Source organism: Ascaphus truei, chromosome 1 (assembly GCF_040206685.1).
Source record: "Ascaphus truei isolate aAscTru1 chromosome 1, aAscTru1.hap1, whole genome shotgun sequence".
NCBI classification, from domain to species: domain Eukaryota; kingdom Metazoa; phylum Chordata; class Amphibia; order Anura; family Ascaphidae; genus Ascaphus; species Ascaphus truei.
The window spans coordinates 455,294,717-455,321,561 of NC_134483.1; the positions used below are offsets into that span (position 1 = coordinate 455,294,717).

The 26,845-nt window shown below is 42.5% G+C and overlaps 1 protein-coding gene across 1 annotated transcript; it reads right to left on the minus strand.

Annotated features, from left to right (window-relative positions):
- Positions 1 to 1,796: 1,796 nt before the first annotated feature.
- SEC24B (SEC24 homolog B, COPII component) lies at positions 1,797 to 26,845 on the minus strand. Its single transcript, XM_075565137.1, has 8 exons — positions 26,651 to 26,845; positions 15,186 to 15,296; positions 14,339 to 14,514; positions 13,756 to 13,893; positions 11,702 to 11,806; positions 7,145 to 7,237; positions 4,818 to 4,921; positions 1,797 to 2,829 (listed from the first exon to the last, which is right to left on the minus strand). Exons 1-8 carry the CDS (start codon positions 26,724 to 26,726, stop codon positions 2,715 to 2,717), a joined length of 918 nt encoding a protein of 305 aa, XP_075421252.1. The 5' UTR covers positions 26,727 to 26,845; the 3' UTR covers positions 1,797 to 2,714.

The following is a 26,845-nucleotide window of genomic DNA, read 5'->3' on the forward strand; positions in this document are numbered from 1 at the left end:
AATAAAGGGGGGGTGGGGGGAGAGAAACACCCATGATTTTCTTAACCCATTCACTTACAACCCTCATTTAGAAATGTTTTAATTAATTATTATTAATCTGATTGAATGTTTGCAAACATTCCATCATCAGCACAAATGTAGACTTCTGCTTAGTTCCATTCAATAGACATCTGTTGCCATTTTGTGGCTGTCATGTGACGTAAACTGGAAATAAGATATCCAAAAGAGAGAAAAATTGCAAACACAGCAAGTACTGAAAAAGCAATCATCTTCCGCATAATAAGGGTAGTATAATTCCAATAACTTATTTTAAATAGTCATTTTGAATGCCTCTAAAATATTTTGAATATAAAAACATTTTTTAATTATCTTGCAGTGCAAACAAGCTCTATAAACCTGACCACACAATTGTGGTAGCGGTAATTCAATGCCTGCATAGTGTCATGATAAAACTCATCTTTGAATACAAGTGTTCGTATTAATGTACATGTTTTTTGCCCAAAGCAAATGTTTATTTTATAGATTTTTTTTTTTTAACCTTATCTCTGATGCCCAACGTGGTTTACCAAATAAAGAAATAGAATTGCTTTGTGTCCTGCAGTTATAATCCCTGCACCAGAGAGGACGTCCCAGATCAACAGGAGGCAGAATTTCAAAAGAATACTTAGTTGCCACCAAAAATTACTCTTCCAACTGATACAAATACGTTATGATGGAATTAACCACTAGCCAGAACACTTCGACACACCAAATTCTCCTATCTGTAGTGTTTCACGGGACAAACAAGTATTGTTTGTGAAAAGTGATTAAATGATCCACTTTCTTTTCCTAAAAACAGAAATGTTTCATTTTTTTTTATTGAAGCAATGCACAATGTAGTAATGTAATAAAACAATTTGTTTGGAAATGTATTTTTATTTTTTGCCTGTTGAGTCACAACCAATAATTGTGAAAATGTTTTTGCCCATTGAGTCACTAACATAAATGCGGGTGTAATTTTCTATTCTATAATTATTTAAATTTTTTTATTCAACTTGGTAAATGGCTTCTTTAGGTGAAAACTGATAAAACCCAAAATTTAACCCCCCCCCCATTTTTTAGCATTAAAATAAATAAATAATTAGTTACTGAATGGGTTAATCTCCATCATCTGCAACTGTACTGGGCTCTGGTGAGAGAGAGCTTCATTTCAACCTCCCGTACACGTAATATTTGAAACGCTTCAATCTCCTGAATGAAGCATCAAAATGCAAAAATAAAACAGTTGTTTTAAATGGCAAAAATGTGTTAGTCATTTAAAAATAAAATACAAAAAAATGTTGGTTAGCTCAGGCTGCTTACGCCTTGCTGCTTTAACCCTCTGTGCTGGACGTGCCGCGGCACCAAAGTGCCACTACCCATCTGACACAGCACGTGACTGCGGCAGAACCGTACGTGGAAGTGTCTTCGACCTCTTCCATTACCCTATTCTTCAGATCGCATCCTGCGCTCGATGGGACCGCAGGAAATGATCTAACTTGAAGAAGAAAAAAAAAAGAGCACTCACTGGGCCGGTCACGTCATGAGGCCCCTGGAGTTCCAGACTCCATGACATAGCGACTGTCTTGGGACACTCAAATGGTTAAACTGGGCCTGCCAGTGATGCAGATAGGCAGATCAAAGTATGGCATGTTTACTTTTATTATCCAGGGAAATAGGTGGGTAAATTACACTTTACAATAAATCATGTATCTACAGCAGGACTTTAGAAGTTGGTCTCTAAAACAGATGTTAATGCACAAGCATAAAAACACATGATCAATCAAAATATTTTTTTTTAATTAGTATGCCGGTCATAAATAAATCCACAAATGATGTAACAAAGAGAAAAGGTTTTGTGTTTCTTTCATGAATTTTGTACTTCGTAGACATAAGCAAATCTCATTCAATCGTAGAATGATTCAACATTGCTTAACTTTTAAGCAATTCATTTTCTGTAGTTACATTTTTTTTTACACTTACTTTACAAATGCAATCCTATGTACATTATATATTTTATTTCTATAGCAATGTATGTCAATTCTAGTCTTCCAGGTAGAGAATACCAAATGTTACAAATGAGCCATTTAAAATGTTGTAGATATAAAGGTGTAACCGCTCTTTGGCATCTCATCATGTCCGGAAGAAATGTCATAAGGTTAAAAAAAAGGCTTGATCTAATATTTCTTGTCACCAGGAAATTTTCCTGAAGAAATTCTCCCACTTAAAATAACCACAGCACCATAATGCCACATGACTGAAAACACACAAACCTGCATAAAATGTAAGCTTTACAAGCCTTGGTACTTCTGTATTTCTGCTTTACACTAAAAAGTTTTAGACTTATACAAAAATACTTTGTGTCCCATCTTCCATTACTCCTTGTTTTGCTAAACAACTTTATATTGGGCCACATTTGATCTTGGGAAAGACGTAGCTCTGTGCCATCAACTGATGTTTGTTTCCTGGCAGAGCTCCCTGTTCGGTGCAAAATGCGTTTGTACGGGAAAGGCTTTTTTTTTTCCCATGGAAGCCACTGACTTGACACTTTATTCTTTTTGTAACAAGATGTGTTTAAGGGACTTTTTCATTTTCATATTAACTTGGCGGCTGTGTTGACTTTGTGGATGCATCCTGAGCGGTGCGATGCCATTCAATATTTCCTGCCCACAAAAAGGCGTGCCCGGATTTCCTCTTCACTTGCAAATGTGCTGCTGAATGTGAAGCAGAAACTCGTAATAGGAGAGCGAAGTCTCTGTCCTGTCTTCAATTAAATGCTGGAAAAAGTCAGACCTAGCGGTGCTATCATCCCTGAAACAACAAATAATCCTAATTAATCATTATATACAAACAGTTTGGCTAGGTTCAACCATGTTTTTGGTTCCAGATTACCAGCAGATACACAAATACCATTTAGATCTTCAGTTTAATTGGGTTTATCATGAGCAAGAAAAAAAGGCTAAACAAACTAAAGTCAGGATAGAAAAGGATTAATACCAGTCCAGTGCTTCTCAACCTATCCCTACCCCCTCCCCCCCCCCACAAGGAGTCCCTATTTTATGTGATCGAGTTTAAGGCCCTCAATCAATTTAAAAAACATACAGAACACCTACAAGCTCATATTGAACCCCCAAAATACCCACAACATATATAAGCATATAAGTTTCACAGAAGAGTGCTACTGAGCATGGCAATATATATATTTAAAACCAAAGACATAACATAAAACACAGACAAAGCTCAGTGCACATCCAGTAAAACTTATACACGGTGCAGTGCCTAAATATACATGTATAGATAACTAATAAATAAAATGGTCCTTTAGTTTAACATTTTGGCCAAATTGTTGTAAGCCCCTGAGCCAACTGCACGGCAGACCACGTTTCAAGGGTCCCTAACACTAATATAGATTCTTAATAACCTGTGCATTGCCAGGAAAAATGATTTATAATAAATCTGTCAAAATTAGTTGCAAAGTTCTTGTTCAGCTAGTCTTAGCTGATTGGAGGGTGGCAACCTCCTACTTAATTGAAGCTCACTCCCTCCCACATTTAAATGGTTAAAAGCTCACTCCATGGCATCTCCCACTCTCAGAGGAACTTGCTTGCATACAGTGTGATTGTGACAAATCTATTACAGAGTGCTTTTCCTGGTAATGTACAGGTTAATAAAAGCTTCAATCAGACTTAGAACTTTGCAACTAATTTTGACATATTTATTATAAATCATTCTTCCTGGCAATGCCCAGGTTATTAAGAAACTATATTAGTGTTAGGGACCCTTGAAACGTGGTCTGCCGTGCAGTTGGCTCAGGGGCTTACAACAATTTAGCCAAAATGTTAAACTAAAAGACCATTTTATTTATTAGTTATCTATACATGTATATTTAGGCACTGTACCGTGGGTAAGTTTTACTGGATGTGCACTGAGCTTTGTCTGTGTTTGAGGTTATTTAAAACCAAAGACATAACATAAATCAATTTATCAATAGTTAAATTACTTGACGTTCCTACAAAAACTGGTAAGGAACAGACATTTAATATTTTTTATTGCAGTGACAATAGCAGGTTTTACAATAAATATATAATTACAGAGTTATAATTATAATGTCAACAAACATTACATTAAAATATTTTGAACTACATTTACAAATATAAATGGAAGTTAATTGTGTACTAAAACCACATAAATTCACATTTGCAGTCAGTGATCCCTTCTGATTAGCCTAAAAAACTGTTTAAAAAAATACATTAAACAGATCTAAACTGCAATTTCTGTTAAAATATGGTTCTATAATTAAATATCGTTGTACAGCAGGTCCCGGCTTCTCGGCGCTCCGCTTTCCGGCGGTCCGCTGATACGGACTGAAATCGCACATGCGCAGAATGGGCGGGTGTGCCCGGCGCGTATGCGCAGACTGCCGGCTGCGCGCGCAGCGTATAGACCACACATGCGCAGAACGGCGAAAATGCCGGTTTGCGCATGCGCAGCACTGAAAATCGCCGGATCCGCTTTCCGGCGATTTTCACTATACGGTGGGCCTCTGGAACAGAACCCAGCGTATACCCGGGGCCCTGCTGTACTCTAAAGATGTATGTTGTACACAAATGTTCGTATACTGTTCGTTGTCATGTCTTGCGTACACCATGCTCCCAATAGTAAGTCGATAATTCTTTTATAGAAGGAACTGTATAAAAACAGGATTTTTCTTCTCCGGAGTATTGACCAATTTAAGCTGTACTGTGGAAATAATGTTGAGGTTATTCATCAAAAAGTAAAACCCGACTATAGATACTTACTTTATTACACGTAGAACTGGATTTAAGGGACTATCTTCTCTGAGCCATGAAATAAAACTTCTCATTCTTTCTGATGCCAGCGTGTCTAACTCAGGGAGCTGTGTCTAAATAAAGAAATAGGGATGGGTTACTTAAAATATCAAATTAAGCCTTTCACATATGTATGTGTAAAGAATGTAAAGACAATGCAAGAATGTAAGAACTGGAGAACAAGCTGAATTAATGAAAGGCCTTTACAGGGCTATACTGTGCCGCAGGGAAAGCCCCAGTGGGCTCACAGCCCTGGTGTCATGGCAGGCATCCCACCTTCCTTCTGCGTTTGTGCATACATCCAGGAGGTGGGGGGCTGTGGAATGAACAAACAGGGGGAAGAGAGCAGGCTCGGCGAGCCGTGTTGGCTCCCGTGCTCTAGATCAGGGGTCTCCAAACCACTGGCCAGAGGCCACATCAGGCCCCCCACAAGATTTTATCCGGCCCGCAGCAACTTGAAATATATATATTTTTGCTCATTCTATATCATTTCCAGTGTAAGCACGGCATCCTTCCTATGTAATTGTCACATTTCTCTTTTGTTCTGAATCATATCATGCTGATTACCCCAAAAAGATCCAAATAAAACTAATTCATTCATTATAAAATATATAAAAATTATAAAAAGTTTTCCTTTGGCCCGCGAAAGTGTGTAGAATATACGATGTGTCCCTCGTACTGACAAGTTTGGAGACCACAGGTCTAGAAGAAGGCAGTAGGATAAAGAAGGTTTAGGGAATCTTAAAATCAGATTCCACGTTAGCCCTAGATGACTCTGTACAGCACAGGTAGTTGATCATAGATATTCTAACATTTGTAACTTTTAATTTTGATAATTCAACAAAATAGAGCTGTTCTTTCTACAGTGGAATAAAACTGCTTTGCTTGACGATATTATTTAGGCAGTTCCTAACAACTGTACATAAAAACAAAAGTTCCACCATCTTCCTTGCGCCCTTGGCTCCACACCGGAATCGGATGATATCACCAAGATAAGCTAATATGAAATCCGGTGTTCTCTGCCCTTGCAGTAAAAAGAAGCAGGTGGAACAGCTCTACAGCAGGAGACATTTCCTCATTCACTGCAGCGTACACCAATTTTAACGCAAGGAGGAGCAGAGCTGCATACCTCATTAACCAAGGAGGGGGGAGAAAGACAGAATATATATCTATATCAATCTAAAGAAGTCCTCTGAGCACAAACGAAGAGAATAGGAAGAAAACATATGGTGTAGTATGTTTGCAACAGTAATACAAAGTTCTGTATAAAGATGAGAATACACTCACATTTAAATCACTTGGTAAAGGACACACACACACACACACACACACACACACACACACACACACACACACACACACACACACACACACACACACACACACACACACACACAAAATTGTAATCCATGCTATGCCATGGAGAGTAGAAAATAAGTAATCAAGGTAATGTTCCTTATTAAAGGTTCTGTTTTTATGGCAAGAACTTGCTTTCATTTTGCTTCCTCCAGCAAATTGTAGTAGGTCATTAAATTGATTAAATATAATCTAGTTAATGAGTTTTAACACAGTAATGGAAACCTACTATCATTTTGCTCTCAGAATCTCTGGGCACTTTTAATATTTATATCCACCTGCTGTATAATGATTCTGGAATTTCACTTCTAGCTTCCTAACAATTGTACATTTACTCCCCTGTTATGTTTCTATCTGCTATACAGCAAAACGGGGGACAAGGACCTGTAGAACACGAGAACCCCCTTGTAGAAGGCGGTTTCATCTTTTTGGATTCAAACTTCTGCTTGCTTACCGATTTTGGATTGTGAAGATTTTAGTGGTTGCAAAATAGACACGTTATTATCTTTTTAATTTTTTAATTAATTTCTAATTAATTTTTTTAAATTCACATTTTAAACTGGCAAAGAAATAATTGAGACAACTTGTCATTATCTACTACAGTTTTCACCTGTGCATGCAACGAACTGACTAACAGTTTGTGTTTATCACAGAAAGAAAACATACGTGGACAGTCCTTAAATGTAACATTTAAAACGCGTTAAGAACTTGTAATAAGTACTGCATTTCCCACCAAAATAAAACGTCAATACACCTTTGCGCAGTTAAAGCAAACACACTAGACGGATAGTATAGACTGAATCATTACAAAGCTATTACTGTATAATGCCAATACAGATTCTTCATGATAAAACATGTTAAAAAAAAAAAAGGGAACATGCTTATTAAATTTTATTTCTACCCCATCAAAAATAAATCAACAAATCCATATGCACACTTACCATTTTCTGTGGTATTGATGCATAGTTAGGGAATCCAAGAACATCATTCAAAAAGCTAGTATCACAATTCTTTCCAACCCAAAGGTAAAGCGACTACAAAAATCAGGAGACCGGTAATTAATACACTTTCACATACAAATACTGTACATCAGATAACAATAAAAGGAGAATATGACCAATGTAAACCAATAGTAGGAACATATTTAATAGGCAAGTGATTTAAAATATATATTTTTTTAAATCTAATGTCTTCGAGTTAACCAAATGCTTCGGATTATTTTATAATCTTTACTGATTTATTTTGTCATAGGACTGTTTGTAAACTGCTGTATGTATACGTACGTTGTTGAACTTTTCCACCCAATTGTTGTTATGTGAACCAATTATATTTACTTAATAAGAATAATAAAGAACACCAAGAGATAAGATTAGAATTACATAATACAAACATTTTACAGAGGAAGCAAACAGGTTAACATTCGAATGTAAGGGTGAATGGATCCTTGGGAACTTGTACAAAAACTTACATGAGTCAATAAAGGCTGTGCCTTTGGGCCACACCTTGGCTATAGTATTTCAAAGCTGCAGATAATTAAAAAAGAAAGTGGACAAGTTACCCTGTCACCTCAGAATCAGGAAACTATTTCTTTACACTAGAAGTCTACAACAATCAATGTTATAGCTGTGTTGTCCGCACTCATTGCTGCAGGGTAAAAAACAATGGATGAAGTAGAGGAAGGAACACAGGGCACACACAGATTTGAGGTATGCAAACTAATTTATTGAGCCATACACAACGTTTTGACCTTAGCGGTCTTTATCAAGTGAAGTCTAAGTGGCACTTACCACTTAGACTTCACTTGATAATAACCGTTAAGGTCGAAACGTTGTGTATGGCTCAATAAATTAGTTTGCATACCTCAAATCCGTTTGTGCCTTGTGTTCCTTCAGCTACTACATGCATTGGATTGGATACAGGCTATCGTTCATGCACAGGAGCACCGGTAATTGTATCATTAGTTATACCACATTTGTTTTTGGTGTGCAGCATCTACCTTTATTCGTATTGAAGTAGAGGAAGGGACACATTTGTGCTGTTCCAGTAAAAGTGGAGAACGCTGCGATTAGTGAGGAATCTCAGCAGAGACATGGGTGTAGTAGCTTTATGCAATGTGTGTGTGTGTGTGTGTGTGTGTGTGTGTGTATGTATATATATATATATATATATATATATATATATATATATATATATCTCCAGTGGTCGACAAATCACCAAAAAATCTACTCGCCGAACAAAAAAATCTACTCGCCACCTAGTACCACACGTGTGCTGCTTGGGCCAATAGGAGCTCGCCACGATGTTAAATCCACTCGCCCGGGGCATGCAAATGTATAGGTTTGTCGAACACTGTATATATCTATATATTTATATATCTATATCTCTATATATATATATTGTAACATCGCCGGAAGAGGAGATCAGTGTATCTCGAAAGCTCGCACAAATAAAAGCATTTCGTTAGCCACAGAACGGTATCATCTATTTATTTTTTGATTATATATATATATATATATATATAATATATATATATATATATATATATATATAGCGGTATTACGAGTACATCTAAATGCAGATTTTACCATATGAGAATCCTTTTTATTGGGGAAAACCATTTGCTTCGATAAGGATCATATATATTCTGAGCTCAATTAAGGTTATATTTTTTCTCACAAACTTTTGGCTAACAAGTATGGTCTTTTACCACTGTTCTGTGCTAGAAGGGCCATTAACAATTTGCTAAGCAAACAGGATTTAGCCAAGCACACTACCACCAATGACATGGATGAACACCCACAGTGCAGAAAAGCTAAATAATTTGACTCCTACTTTTCAAACATTTCAAGTTTGCAAAGCTGATCATATGACTTTAGCCTTCAAAATATTTTAACAGCTTATCAAGCATGCTTTGCTGATCTGCAGAATTGACTCCTCTGGTCCAACCTTATTAATAAGGCATTAAGATGTGGAAAGCGGATAAGAACAAGTGTAAAATATTTTTAGAAAGATCCAATGATATGAAGTTACTGCTGGAGGATATAATATCAGCATCTCTGCAGTTTTTGGAGAAAATGCTTTGTGCTAGAAGAATTGGGTGGCATGGTGAGCAGTTAATGAAAGTTGTGACGCCGCTTATTATAATCTATTTTCAAGTAACCCCACACCCTCACATGCACTAAATCATCAACAGTATGGGGAATATCAATCACAGTACAATAGACCTGTCTTGTGTTGTAATTAACCAATCATTAATAAAAATGACAACCATATTAGTCATTATGCACAATTTAGTAGCACAACCGCCATTAGAAGATTTACCTGCATGGATTAAAACCTAATTATTTATTATATAGTTTTACTTTAAAATTATGTAGGTTGACACCTTATAGGGCACCAACATTAGTGTTCTGCCTACATTAAATGATTTAGTGTACAGAGTGTTAGAAGCTTCAAAGGTTTCTTCTTTAAGAGTACTGTGTAATGTGGGCCCCCCTAAAAAGGTATCATAACCGACAATGAATGTATATGTTTCAAGGACCAGTACTGCTACTACCACCAATAATAAAACAACTACAAACATTTTAATACAGTTACATAGTCGATGAGATTGAAAAAAAGACACACACTAAACCTATGTTAAATTTCACCAGTTGATAAGCATTCTATCGTTACATTGATTCAGAGGAAGGTAAACAAAAAACCTCAGTGAAAAAGAAGCCAATCATGTCTCATAAGTGGAAAATATAAAATATAAATTCCTTCGCGACTTTCCCCAGAACAGCATACTTCTCATGTTCAACTTATTTGGTATACCCCAGTATATCTTTTCTTAAATCTATTGCATCTGCCATCACACACTCCACCGGTAGCAGATTGAGCATTTTAATTGCCCTTACTGTAAAGAATAATTATTTCTGCTGCTGGTGAAATCTCCAATCCTCTATTCTCAAGGGATGACTCCGAGTAATTTGTATCATCCTTGGGATAAGAAGTTCCCGACAGTTTCTTGTATTGACCTTAACTATATTTGTAAATAGTTATCCCCATTCTAGACCCTTCTTTTCAAATGTAAACAAACATAATTTAGATGTTTTTTTCTTAATCTGGTGGCTCGGCTGCACTTTTTCAAGTTTCATAATGTCTTTTTTATGGAGTGGCGCCCAAAACCTACCCCATTTCTATAGCATACACTTATTTCCATAATATACATTTATTTTTTGTAACACACAACGCTTGCATGCACATATTTAGGAGTTGTCTAGTGAAAAATGAATTGCCTTTTAAACCCCACATGCATGCGTTATTATATACATGAGACATTTTCACTGTGCCGGAAGCATTTAAAAATTAAATTGTAAATCCTAATAAAATACACAAACATCTCTTATGTCAACACAGATTATATTAGTGATGGAAACCTATTACAGCGCTGCTGTCAGCACAGCAGTCACACAGCGTTCCTGGTAGCCTTAAAGCATTCATTTCATTATTTTTAACATGATTGGAACTGCGGGGATGCCCAAAGCGGTGGCTGAATAATCTAAGCTTAACATGCCTCTAAAATGAAGGACTGAAAATTGGATTTTAGAAACAAATTTTGCAAGCCAACTGATGAATTTAGAGCGTTTTTCACTATCGTACCTAAATAGGCAGCTTTTAGAACAAAAAGAACAGTCACGGAGGCATTACAATAACGTATTACCCATTCTAAGAAATACAACTAATTTGCTATATTTTTTACATTATACAAGTAAATATAACAGGTTACGAATATAAAAAAATAGTGCAATAAAACTCTTGGGGTCAAACAGCAAAATACTCTGGCCCTTGTACATTCTGAAGTTACACTGCCTCAGAAATCAGTTGACAAAAAAAACTGCTCACTACGAGTTTAAAAATGGTAAAAAAAAAAAAAAAAATCTGTAATTACACAGGTAAATAAGAATTTTAACTCAGGGAGTGTTAGGACCTGCTAAGGGTCATGTCTTGAAGTGGCGGCAGGCTTAAGACGCTTTGGCCAAAGGGTTGAACTAAATGACCCTTTTTAAAGAGAATATATGGGTATTGCACGGTGTATTTTTGTCACATTGGAAGTAGCTTTGGGCATCTTTGTTGGTTTTTTTATTTGTTTATTTTAGTTTAAAAATGTTTGCCAGCACTGACCAACAACTCATACTGCCATTATTATTATTATTTGTAAAGAGCCAAAATATTCCTGATGTGGTCCGCGATCTACGAGGAGAGGTAGAGATATCCATTTAGAACTTGGGTTCTGTGGATTGTGAAAATGTCATCCATTTATTCTCATATGGAACAACATTTCTGCTGCCTACTAATTAAGTGAATAATATATCATTTATAACTAGAAATACAGATATACATATATACTACATAATTTGTTATTTTTCTAAATACTTAAGACGGCTCTGCAATAGTTAAGACATTCTTACAATAGCATGAGTTTAGAAAAAAGATTTAAAAATGCATAAACTTACTGAACCGGAATCCATAAGGAAAGCTCCTTCTCTCGCCAGCTTTTCTGCAGATAAGGGCTGAAGCGGTGGCTGAGGCACAACCCGGTCACTAACATGTATAGCCCCCTATAAGACAGAAAAGACCAGCATTACTACTTCTTGTTTTAAAAAGATGGTCTTTTTGAGCCACTGGTTGTTGTCACAGATATTCATTATGCTCTCTTAGCATTGTCGTCACTATGACACAAAGGACATTTCAATCATATGACGCACAACAACAGAGCTACTCAACCTCACAAAGAATAAAAGCTGCGCTGTGCAGTAACTTATGTTTGTCACACAGTCTGATAACTATTGTATTGATTAACACAAAAATTCCCAGCAAGCTCAAACCACCACACACAGAGACACACACACAGAGACACACACACAGACAGGTCAAAAGGAGTGCTACTCAGCGTGGCAAATTTATACAACAAAAGACAAGGGAGCCCAATGCTACATCCAATTGACAAAGTACATATGGTAATAAGTATAAAGTGTAAATACTTAAATAACATTTTCTTGGTTATTTAGTTAAACCCTTTGGCCAAAGCGTCATAAGCCTGCATACCAACGTCAAGGTATAACCCAATTTGCATGTCCTAACACTACACTGTGAACCTTTCCTTTTACCTCTGTATGAGGGGGAACAACCATAGTAGGTCCTGTCCATGCAGCAAAATGAAAAAACCTCCCAAGTTAAAAAGGTGGGGAGAGGTGATTATGTTATAGTTATGGTTGTTCCCCCTCATACAGAGGTAAAAAGGAAAGGTTCACAGTGTAGTGTAGGACCTGCAAATTTGGTTATACCTTGACGTTGGTATGCAGGCTTATGACTCTTTGGCCAAAGGGTTTAAGTAAATAACCAAGAAATTATTATTATTGAAGTATTTAACTTTATACTTATTACCATATAGGTTTTGTCAATTGGATGTAGCATTGGGCTCCCCTGTCTTTTGTTGTATGTAACTATTGTATTGTAAAGAAAAAGTCTGTACTAAAACTCTCAAACAAATATACAAAACCTGACCATAATAACTAAATGGGGGCACCAGAAAGCTGAAAGAGAGACCTAGCAAGGTACAGATTTAGCAAGACTTCGTGTCCTTGTGGCCGCTGAAACAAAAGCTTAACATTATACTTAGGTTACAAACTACTTATGACATGCACAATGCGATCTTATTGGATGTTGTCAGTTGCCTTGGCAATGTGATTACTGCTTCAGCAGTTTTCATACATCAATGTCACATGGTCAAATGCAAACAATGGAGCAAGCCTTTGGCTTCAACGGTTCGGTGCATGATGCCCTAAAGTTTAGTGACTAAACCTTTATAAAACACGAGGGGGAAAAAAAAAAAACAATCTGGTAAAAGAAGGCTCATCAATTTACATTGAATTGTGGAGATGACATTATTTTGTGCAATAACTGAAAAGCTATAAACAAAACTACCAAGGATTGTGTGGCTGACAGTCTCTACTACTGAATGCTTGAAAAGTAACACTAATTATAGCTATTAGCTATGCATTTTGTATCAGGTAAATGAAGCACCGAACCAGAGGCTGTAAAAATCCCACCTAAATAAAAGACTACCCGACAGCTGAGGGTCAGGTATAATTTTTTTAGAAATACAAATGGAGGTCACATGCAGACAGCTGCTATCTGTCATACAGAATGAATAGGCTCCACACAGCTAACAGAAGGAACAAAACACACACACACACACACACACACACACACACACACACACACACACACACACACACACACACACACACACACACACACACACACACACACACACACACACACACACACACACACACACACACACACACACACACACACACAGAGAGATAAAGAGAAAGAAAGAGGGGGCTTTATGGCTAGAAAGACAAAAGCAGTGATTAGAACAACTGAAATAACTAGACTGTCACTGAAAATGGTACTGCAGTTTAATCAAACTGAAAATGTCAAACACCACTGGATGCTTTTTTCTAAAATTGCTTCATATTTCATGCATATGTTTTCATACCTCATCGGTAAGCCTGTCTATTCTGTACAGATTTGGGTGAATCATTCTCATCAGATGAACAAGCGGCTGATATTTCATCTGGCACATAGCAAAGACTCTATCATCCAGACGTGTACTGGTGCCAGTCCTGAAGGCTTTCTAGATATACAGTATAAATACAATTATTAATTTTCATTATTTTTCAAGGAGACAATAGAGCTGCAGTGACAAAATGGTTCAACAATGATGTATTGTGTGATATCATTATAATTGAATAACAATGTTATCTTGGCATGCTTTATGCTAACCTTCACAAGTTTCATGGAAGTAGAATGGTGGCACAAACACTAGCCAAAACATGAAATATACAATAAACCAGTTTTGATTTTGATTTTTTCATCACTATTCTAATCATAAAATTATTGTGAATGTTTTAACACAAAATAATTGTCAGATGTAGCTTTGGTTTATGTAAAATATATGGTTTACACAGGTGTACCCACCGCACAGTTCCATCGCCACACCGAAGAATAGCATGCTACATTTAAACCAGTCCAATCAACACGTCACTGAATACTGTACTGTTTGAAATTCAAAAACATACTTGCTTCAGGAGAGCCTGAATATAGAGAGGAAACAGCTTCAGAGAGTTTGGTGCTATCAGCGTGGACTGCTGTAGGTTTGAAAGTGTTGAGCTGTAGGACGCTAATGAATCTACCACTGCATTTACTAAGGCATCTCTTGCATCTGAAAGACTTGATGTGATTGATCGATCTGCAGCTGTAATAACAAAATCACAAAACTAAAAATGATATCACTGTTTATGCAACTGTATTTTTGAAGTGAAACTTCTTTAGCGGCACCTACCACATGAAAATTTCCCTGGCAGTAAATTGCGCGCACATCCCCCAACTGGTTATTTTTTAACACTTGACTACAACCTATTTCAGGCACCTGCCATTCTGTGTTACCATCAGCCACTTTGCAATATCATACATAATAGATAAGACTGACCATAAAAGTAATTTAAAAACAGTGACTAACATTTTTTTTAAAAATCACCATGTTACTACTGTTTGGGTGCTAGAAGAGACATGTTTAAGTCTTAAGCACGGAACAACCAATAAAAGATTTGTAGCTAAAGCTACGTATAAAATTTACTTAACAGCCTGCTGCATGTCTCTAGTGTTCTAAACGCAAACCTCTCAAAGGTAGCCTGGCGTAACCAAACGACCCTGTAAATCTCCACTTTCAATCTCCACACGAGTCACATTTTTACCTATTTGATTAAGGCCCTCTAGTAGTCAAAATTACAAAATCACGGAACAACTTGGCACCTTTATTTGATATTTCAAACAAATGCTTTTTATTTGTATTGCTCATTGAATTTGTTTTAGCATTATAGAACACCCCCAGGTATTTTTTATTTATAGATTATTTTTTTAACTCACCCATGCTTGCCAAAAGGCAGGTAACAGCTTGCACATCTGCTCCTGCAAACACATCAGGAAGAGAATTCACCACCGGCAGACACAGTGTGTGCACACGAATCCTACGTTGACCTGTGTAGAAATAGGGGTATTTTTTTTTTAAAGTCTCATAGTGAACCCGGCATATAATATACTATTCTGCATACTATCATTCAAGGGAACAATTTTCTATTAAAGGCCTCTGTAGTGTCAAAATCTGGCAACAACTCATCTTCCATTTGGACGTAGGTTAGAATAATTGGCTCGGGTATAAAGGAGACATTCACTCCACCAAGATCAAATATCCATAGTTACACGCTTAAATGATACAACAGAAAGCGTCCCCAACACACCAAACAAGGAGGGAATAATACATTTTGCCATGGAGGGACTAGAAGGAAAAATCGTAAGTGAATTTCTCCATTTCTTCTGCGTCCCCATGCAACATGAATGAAATATAGCAAAGCATACACGATAAACTGGAAAAGACTACGCACTTACTGACCGCCTGTAAAACTCGTCTGCCAAGCCTGGCATCTACTGAATCCTGCAGATCCAGCCTGTATGTCTAATAAATGTAGGGACGACGTAGCTGCATTACAAATCTCCCCTGGTATGACATCCAATCCCATGTAATGAGCATTAACTTTAAACTGTGGAATTTGGCCAACTGATTTACAAGCTTCGGAACTGCAACTTGTAATCCATTTTGGAAAAATCAACTGTCCTTTTCAGGTCCTGAACACTATATAAAATGTTTGCTCTGAGGCTCTAAAGTTCACTGGTAAAGTAGCTGTCTGCAGGGATTGCCATTTTTTGCATTTTATTTTTGTGGGAAGATAAAATTAAGCTCTCCTCAAAGCCGAATGCAGTCTAAAGATTACCTCAGAAAAAGTTAAGGAAAGAGCAGGACATGCTCAGGTGGCAAGATACTAACATTATATGAGAAATCCATACAGGCTTGTATGGGAATGCTGCCGCTCTAATATAATAATTAATAGTCTGAATAACATCCGAATTGTGAAGCATCTCATTGGATGGATTAGCGAAAAATGAAGATAGTAAGCAGGAAGGTTCTCATAATTGTCCCATTCTTTCTGCTCAATTTCCATGCCGTAAACTGAAATAGTTCTGGCTTGGGGTGAATTATGGGGTTCTGATGCAGAAAATTAGGGCATTTGGGGGAGAGGTCAAGGTTGCCGAATCAAAAGATGAAGTCTGAGAATCAATGCCTTTTCAGCTTGTTTCGGGCTATCAGTGTGGTCATCTCTGCCCCATCCTATTTTAGCTTCATGAGAACTATCTGAATTAAAGGAATTGGTGGGAAGATGAATTCACAAAGACTTCAGGAACTCTCAAAAACAACAGACGCAGTAGGTGAAAGATACAGCATAAAAAACTTTATATGTAAAATGGAGAACAACAATAAAGATTGCACTCACACACACATAATTTTTCTAGTCACCGGTATTTTGGAATTCCTAACTCACTTAGACAGAGGCTGCTTCTCCTCCTTTCAACACCTCTGGATCTATGATCGCTCGGGGTCAACAGGTTCCAAAAAACTTTGGTTTGCCTCGCCTCCTGCTTTGACTACCTGTGCCTTTGATAGTAACATGGCCAGGCTGGCGACTTCAAGGTGCTCACTGCTAGGGCCTGCAATCAGGTGTCTATGGAACAGGGTCCCATGTGATCGCAGGGACCCAGATGTTATGTGAATCCGGAAGTGGTTTCGCGGGGAAGATAGGAGGCATAGCTCTTGCTTTCTCCTGCAGCCGACTGAGTTCCAATAATCCTACGCGTTTCACCGCTGGTTGTGCTTTCATCAAGGGATACATCAATGTATCATTTAATGAAGGGCATGAAGGATATGTTGAACCCAGGCACCCGAGCGATCGGAGATCCAGAGGTGAAAGGAGATGCAGCTTCTCTAATGGAGAGTTAGGAACTCCAAAATACAGGCGAATATACTGTATTGTATTGTATGTCTATTTATATAGCGCCATAAATATACATAGCGCTTCACAGTAGTAATACATGTTGTAATCATATAAATAACAAATCATGGGAATAAGTGCTTCAGACACACTGTAAGAGTAACATTAAGGAAGAGGAGTCCCTGCTCCGAGGAGCTTACAATCTAATTGGTAGGTAGGGGAACGTATAGAGACAGTAGGAGGGAATTCTAGTAAGTGCGTCTGCAGGGGGCCAAGCTTTATGTATCATGTGTCCAGGCTGATCCACAGTGTAATTCATATGCTTCTTTAAGCAAATGTGTCTTAAGGTGGGTCTTAAAGGTGGATAGAGAGGGTGCTAGTCGGGTATTTAGGGGAAGGGCATTCCAGAGGTGCGGGGCAGAAAGTGAGAAAGGTTTAAGGCGGGAGAGGGCTTTAGATACAAAGGGGGTAGAAAGAAGACATCCTTGAGAAGAACGAAAGAGTCGGGATGGTGCATAGCGAGAAATTAGGGCTGAGATGTAAGGAGGGGCAGAAGAGTGTAAAGCTTTAAAAGTGAGGAGGAGAATTGAGTGTGAGATGCGGGATTTGATCGGAAGCCAGGAGAGGGATTTCAGGAGGGGAGACGCGGGGACAGATTTAGGAAATATACCATGTTTTGTTTGTAAGTGCAATCTTTGTTGTTCTCCATTTGACATATAAAGGATTTTATGCTATGTCTTGCGCCTATCGTTTGTTTTTGAGGTTATGTGGATGAAGAGAATTGGAAACTTTATACTTTGGGCAGCAGAAGAGACAGTTCATTCATTAATTAGTTTTTATAAATGATGTTTTCTTTATACTGTACATGCATATGTTTTTCATGTAAACATTTTAGAAAATCTAATATTACCGTATATTTTACAAATAGGAAGATCAATTTTTTTCTTTTTAATGTGAATAAATTATTTTTGGGCGAGGATCATGAGATGAGCGCACCCAACTCCCCTCCCCCACTTTTTTACTTCAGGAACTTTGCTTTCTTTTGACGGATCTGGTTGTGCCTCTCTTCTGCAGTATTTGAGGAGGCTGTGATGTCCATGATCTGGTATTAGATCGCCTGGCCTGTAATATGAGCATTGAGATCCAGAGATCTTGCTAATGTATATCTCTTCTAGTGAGGCAGAAATGTCCTCTCTCCAAGAAATATTTAGTGCTTCACAAAACTGGAAGGAAGGCAACAATACAATCTTCCCTATGGATGAATAATCAGTTTTACAACTTCTTAGCCAGAGTGCTATACGGGCTGCTACTGACTAAGAAGCTTAGTGATGTCCCCAAGGCATCACAAAAAATCTAGTGCTCAGAAAAATCCCTCAGATCCCCTGCCTTGATGTGCTTGTTGTGATATCTTTAAGAATACTACACCCGATTCTGACTGTTCTAGCTATGCACACTGCTGCTACTGCTGGCATTAAAGTTGCTCCAATTGTGGAGAACTGTTTCCACAGAATTCCCTTCATCCTATATAATGGATTAGTGAATGGTGATGAATGCTCTAGGGCAAGGCTCTAGTAGTCTGTTGATTCTTAAAATTGCTGCATCCATTTTTGGAGGTGTCCTCCATAAAACACGAATATAAAGATTTTAGATTTTCTTACATGTATTGGAGAGACTATTTTATCTGGTGGTGTCCATTTTCAGATCAACATTTTACAGACTAGTGCACCGAATAACCCCTGACATTCTTGCAGGTCTCCCAAAAAGCATTATCCATGATACCCACTTATAAATAAAGACATCCATCCATCCAGATCTCTCGTATCCTAAATGTTTAGTGTTGGACACAAATTTAATGAGGTTGTCAATAGCTTTTGGTTTAAGTTAGACCAGGGGTGAGCAAACTTTTTATGCCAAGCCCCCCTTTTCATCCATAAAATTTCTCGGGCCCCCCCTGCCTGATGTAATCAAAATCACATGAAAAAAAAACAAAAAACAAAAACCCTTATTAAACGGTATACAATATAAATCCAAATATGTTTAAATACTTACATATTTCAACAGCTCGTGCTTGCAAAATTAGGCTGCGTCCATGCTGCCGCTGAGAGCGGTGACATCACCAACTCTCCAAGCATCAGCACAGGGTGTCCTGCATAATTTTGCAAGTGTGGATCGGGGCTATTTGTGTGTGTCTGTGTGTGTGTATTGACTGCTGCTGAGTGCACATCAAAGTCAATTTTGTTTGTCTCCCCAAGCGCCAAGCTTGGGAGAGCGTACGTACACAAAGGCAATCCTTTGGAGGGGCATTCATCCACCTCTTTGCTACCTCCCTTCCCTCTCCCCCCCCTTTTTTTTCTTCCTTCCCCTCCATGCTTTTTGTCTTGCTATCCCCATTGTCATCCACACTCCTACCTACAGTATTATTTATTTTTTCCCGATTTCAATGTTGTGTTTTCACAGTTTTTTCCCCTTTATTTCTGTACATTCATAGTATGATTGATATAGTGCAGCCGACCCTTTCACTTGCAGAGGATCGCAGCGAAGCAGGTTGCCAGCGGAGGAGAGCAGGACCACAGCGCTATTGCAGGGCAGACACCGAAGGAGGGGCGTTTGACTTCACCGTGCTCGGGAGTGATCCTCCCCGTACCTCCGAAGTCCCTGCGCGTGCGCTCACACACCATCACGTTGCCGCCACCTGCACTATCCTGTTCAGCCACCCGCACACATCTTCGGCTGCCCGCCCGCGCACATCTTCTTGGCCGCCCCTCGTGCACAGTGTCTGCCGGCCCGCGCACCCAGTTTTCGTCGCACGCCGCCTGCGCCCCCCTAAATAATCTTGCGCCTCATTGCCCCCCCCAGTTTGCGCACCACTGCATTACAACACACACTCTCTCAATCAATCACCACATACACACACTCACCACACACACTCAATCCTCCCCCCCCACACACACACTCAATCCCCCCCCCCACACACACCACACACTCAATCCCCCCCCACACACACAATCCCCCCCCACACACACACCACACACTCAATCCCCACACACTCACACACTCAATCCACACACACACACACACACACACACACACACACACACACACACACACACACACACACACACTTAATCCCCCCACACACACACTCAGTCCCCACACACACACACACAATCCCCACACACACACACTCAATCCCCCCCCACACACACACAATCCCCACACACACACACACAATCCCCACACACACACACTCAATCCCCACACACACACACTCAATCCCCACACACACACACAATCCCCCCACACACACACAATCCCCCCCCACACACACAATCCCCCCCCACACACACAATCCCCCCCCACACACACACAATCCCCCCCCCACAATCCCCCCCACACACACACACAAACTCAATCCCCCCACACACATTCAATCCCCCCACACACACTCAATCCCCCACACACACTCAATCCCCCCACACACACACTCAATCCCCCCACACACACACTCAATCCCCCCACACACACACTCAATCCCCCCACACACACACTCAATCCTCCCACACACACACTCAATCCTCCCACACACACACTCAATCCCCCCCCCACATACTCAATCCCCCCCCCCACACACACTCAATCCCCCCCCACACACACTCAATCCCCCCCCCCACACACACTCAATCCCCCCACGCACACACACACTCAATCCCCCCACGCACACACACACTCAATCCCCCCACGCACACACACACTCAATCCCCCCACGCACACACACACTCAATCCCCCCACGCACTTGTCTTGCTATCCCCATTGTCATCCACACTCCTACCTACAGTATTATTTATTTTTTCCCGTTTTCAATGTTGTGTTTTCACAGTTTTTTTTTTACATTATTTCTGTACATTCATAGTATGATTGATATAGTGCAGCCTACCCTTTCACTTGCAGAGGATCGCAGCGAAGCAGGTTGCCAGCGGAGGAGAGCAGGACCACAGCGCTATTGCAGGGCAGACATCGAAGGAGGGGCGTTTGACTTCACCGTGCTCGGGCGTGATCCTCCCCTTACCTCCGAAGCCCCTGCGCGTGCGCTCACACACCATCACGTTGCCGCCATCTGCACTATCCTGTTCAGCCATCCGCACACATCTTCTTGGCCGCCCCTCGTGCACAGTGTCTGCCGGCCCGCGCACCCAGTTTTCGTCGCACGACGCCTGCGCCGCCCTAAATAACCTTGCGCCTCATTGCCCCCCCAGTTTGCGCACCACTGCATTACAACACACACTCTCTCAATCAATCACCACATACACACACACTCAATACCCCCCCCCACACCACACACTCAATCCCCCCCCCACACTCAATCCCCCCCCACACACACACACCACACACTCAATCCCCCCCCACACACACACACCACACACTCAATCCCCACACACTCACACACTCAATCCCCACACACTCACACACTCAATCCCCACACACACACACTCAATCCCCACACACACACACACAATCCCCCCACACACACACAATCCCCCCACACACACACAATCCCCCCACACACACTCAATCCCCCCCCACACACACACAATCCCCCCCCACACACACACAACACCCCCCCCACACACACAACCCCCCCCCACACACACTCAATCCCCCCCCCCCACACACACATACTCAATCCCCCCACACACACTCAATCCCCCCACACACACTCAATCCCCCCACACACACTCAATCCCCCCACACACACTCAATCCCCCCACACACACTCAATCCCCCCACACACACTCAATCCCCCCACACACACACTCAATCCCCCCCCACACACACTCAATCCCCCCACACACACACTCAATCTCCCCACACACACACTCAATCCCCCCACACACACACTCAATCCCCCCACACACACACTCAATCCCCCCACACACAAACTCAATCCCCCCACACACAAACTCAATCCCCGCACACACAAACTCAATCCCCCCCCACAAACTCAATCCCACCCCCACAAACTCAATCCCACCCCCACACACACTCAATCCCCCCCCCCACACACACTCAATCCCCCCCCACACACACACACTCAATCCCCCCCCCCACACACACACTCAATCCCCCCCCCACACACACACTCAATCCCCCCCCCCACACACACACTCAATCCCCACACACACACACACACACACACACTCAATCCCCACACACACACACACACTCAATCCCCACACACACACACACTCAACCCCCCCCCCACACACACAATCACACACACACACACACACACACACACACACACACACACACACACACACACACACACACACACACACACACACACACACACACACACACACTCAATTCACACACACACACACACTCAATTCACACACACACACACACACACACACTCAATCCCCCCCACACACACACACTCAATCCCCCCCCACACACACTCAATCCCCCCCACACTCAATCCCCCCCCCCACACACACACACACTCAATCCCCCCCCCACACACACACTCAATCCCCCCCCACACACACACTCAATCCCCCCCCACACACACTCAACCCCCCCCCCACACACACTCAATCCCCCCACACACACACTCCATCCCCCCCCACACTCCATCCCCCCCCACACACACACACACTCAATCCCCCCCCCCCACACACACACACTCAAACCCCCCCCCCCACACTCAAACCCCCCCCCCCCCACACACACACACTCAAACCCCCCCCCACACACACACACACAATCCCCCCCCCCACACACACAATCCCCCCACACACACACACAATCTCCCCCCACACACACACACAATCCCCCCCCACACACACACACACAATCCCCCCCCCACACACACAATCCCCCCCCACACACACACAATCTCCCCCCCCCACACACACACAATCCCCCCCACACACACACACACAATCCCCCCCACACACAATTCCCCCACACACAATTTCCCCCACACACAACCCCCCCCCCACACACACAATCCCCCCACACGCACACAATCCCCCCACACCCCCCCCCCACACACACACAATCCCCCCACACACACACAATCCCCCCACACACACAATCCCCCCACACACACACAATCCCCCCACACACACACACAATCCCCCCACACACACACACAATCCCCCCCCACACACACACACAATCCCCCCACACACACAATCACCCCCCACACACACACACAATCCACACACACACACACAATCCCCCCCCCACACACACAATCCCCCCACACACTCAATCCCCCCCCCCCACACACAATCCCCCAAACCCAATCCCCACACACACTCAATCCCCCCCCACACACACACAATCCCCCCCCCACACACACAATCCCCCAAACTCAATCCCCACACACACAATTCCCCTCCCACACACAATTCCCCTCCCACACACAATTTCCCCCACACACAACCCCCCCCACACACACACACAATCCCCCCACACGCACACAATCCCCCCACACACCCCCCCCCACACACACACAATCCCCACACACACACACAATCCCCCCACACACACACACAATCCCCCCACACACACACTCAATCCCCCCCACACACACTCAATCCCCCCCACACACACTCAATCCCCCCCCACACACACTCAATCCCCCCACACACACACTCCACCCCCCCACACACTCCATCCCCCCCCACACACACACACACTCAATCCCCCCCCCCCACACACACACTCAAACCCCCCCCACACACACACACTCAAACCCCCCCCACACACACACACACACAATCCCCCCCCCCACACACACAATCCCCCCACACACACACACAATCTCCCCCCACACACACACACAATCCCCCCCCACACACACACACACAATCCCCCCCCCACACACACACAATCCCCCCCACACACACACAATCCCCCCACACACACACACAATCTCCCCCCCCCACACACACACACAATCCCCCCCACACACAATTCCCCCCACACACAACCCCCCCCCACACACACAATCCCCCCACACGCACACAATCCCCCCACACCCCCCCCCACACACACACAATCCCCCCACACACACAATCCCCCCACACACACAATCCCCCCACACACACACAATCCCCCCACACACACACAATCCCCCCACACACACACACAATCCCCCCACACACACACACAATCCCCCCACACACACACACAATCCCCCCCCACACACACACACAATCCCCCCACACACACAATCACCCCCCACACACACACACAATCCACACACACACACACAATCCACACACACAATCCCCCCCCCCACACACACAATCCCCCCACACACTCAACCCCCCCCCCACACACAATCCCCCAAACCCAATCCCCACACACACTCAATCCCCCCCCACACACACACAATCCCCCCCCCACACACACAATCCCCCAAACTCAATCCCCACACACACAATTCCCCTCCCACACACAATTCCCCTCCCACACACAATTTCCCCCACACACAACCCCCCCCCCACACACACACACACAATCCCCCCACACGCACACAATCCCCCCACACCCCCCCCCCACACACACAATCCCCCCACACACACACAATCCCCCCCACACACACACACAATCCCCCCACACACACACACAATCCCCCCCCCACACACACACACAATCCCCCCACACACACACACACAATCCCCCCCCCCCACACACACACACACAATCCCCCCCCCACACACACACACAATCCACACACACAATCCCCCCACACACTCAATCCCCCCACACACTCAATCCCCCCCCCCCACACACAATCCCCCAAACCCAATCCCCCCACACACACTCAATCCCCCCTCACACACACACAATCCCCCCCCCCCCACACACACACAAACACAATACACACACACACAAACACACACTTTCTCCTGGGGGTGGGGGGGGGGGCACATGCTCCGGTCCCCCAATCCCCCATGCTGCTGAAAACTGGTGCGGGAAGCAGACAAGAAGAGAAGGAGGGGCTGTCTGTGTGCAGAGAGAAGCCCCGCCCCCTCTGCAAGACACACACACATAGAAGAAGCAGCACGGAGCTTCTGGCCGCCCGTGCACAGCAGCCCGCGCCCCCCCTACATAATCTTGCGCCCCCCCAAGGGGGCGCGCCCCACAGTTTGCGCACCGCTGAGTTAGACACACATCTTCTACTTCACCTTCTTATTCATCTGAGGAAAACGCATTGTCTTGATTTTTCATATGAGAAAAGATCTGGACCAGGATGCATTCCTAAATTAATCCAGAGATATCAAGGATCTCAATCTTTTTTGCAAAGGTCTTCCTGAATCTCATGCTGTAGCAGCCTCAAATTGCACCACCATTGCATTTTCAACCATGCAAAATAAATCTGTTATCTGCAATGGGGTTTACCCAGCTGTGTTTTTTTGATGCAATCTATGCATAGCCTTTTAGTATAACTCAGAACCTGCACTGATGCTTTTTGGGCTTAGTAGCAGAAGCAGCATTTATCCTCGTAGGATCTGGAGAGGCAGGTTTAGTCAGACATCCTGCAGCAGGGGCCTGAAAGGCATCAGTAGCTGGACAAAGTCTGAGGCAGAGTTGCTTAAAGAATCTCATCAAAGCACGAACACAGCTTCTGGCCTCTGCACCACTTCCACTCTAAGTAAGGAGGATCCAGGTACCCTGATCTTAACATAGTCCCAGGGAAGGTGGTAAAATGAATTACTAAGAACCCCCGCGGTGCTCCCGCAGTCAACACCGTCCTACAGCGGCCGAGGGAAGCATTATGCCATTTTTGCCCAAAATAGATAGCCCAGAGATGGCTTAATAAAAATAACAGTAGGCACTAGGAAGTAAGGAAAGGGACCCCATGCATCAGCAAAGGTAGCACAGAACAACTTGTCTTGGTGGAGTGAATGTCTCATTTGATACCTGGCCAATATTCTGTCCTAGTCCCAGCTGGAGAAGGAGCTTTTCCCATGATCACATTGCCATGGGGAGGAAGAAGGAAAAAAAACCTGTTGCAGAAGCAGCTCCCCTTCTAGGCCCCCCTTTTCTTAAATGGATTGAAAGCAGGTGGTCCCAGGAGCAAAACCGTTCATTTCAGCTCCGGGAACTCCCTGGTTGCAGAGATACCTACTGGAAAACGTGATGCCGGCAGACGTCACTGATTCCTATTGGCAGACCTCCATTTTGTTTCCCCTCGAGGGAAAGATACGGGGCTACCGTCCATGGTATTTTTACAACCAAGGGATCCCCAGAGCCTAAAATAGTTCAGTTACAGGGACCACCTGCTTCGTATCCACACTGTTTTTAATAAAAGAAGGGGATGTGGTGGTGGTGGACACGATACCTTTAAACAAAACAAACAAGTACGGATATCTTTTTAAAGCAATTTTAAAGAAGAGAGAAATAAGGTTTTAAAAGGTGATGTATTAACATCTAAAAAGAACCTGGCCCACTAAAATAGATTATACCTAGTAGCACTAACAAATTACCTTTGCTAGAAGTGTAGAGGAGAGCAATTTGAAAGCACGCCAGTGATGTGTCTGCTAGACTATCTTCAATGGACATTTGCACTGCAAACCCTGCATCTTCATTGATGTTGGCAAGAGATAGCAGGTCCGTAGACCGCACAAAAAAATTCCCATGAAAAGTATGTATTGAGAGACCTAGAGCAGAAAAAGAATGAA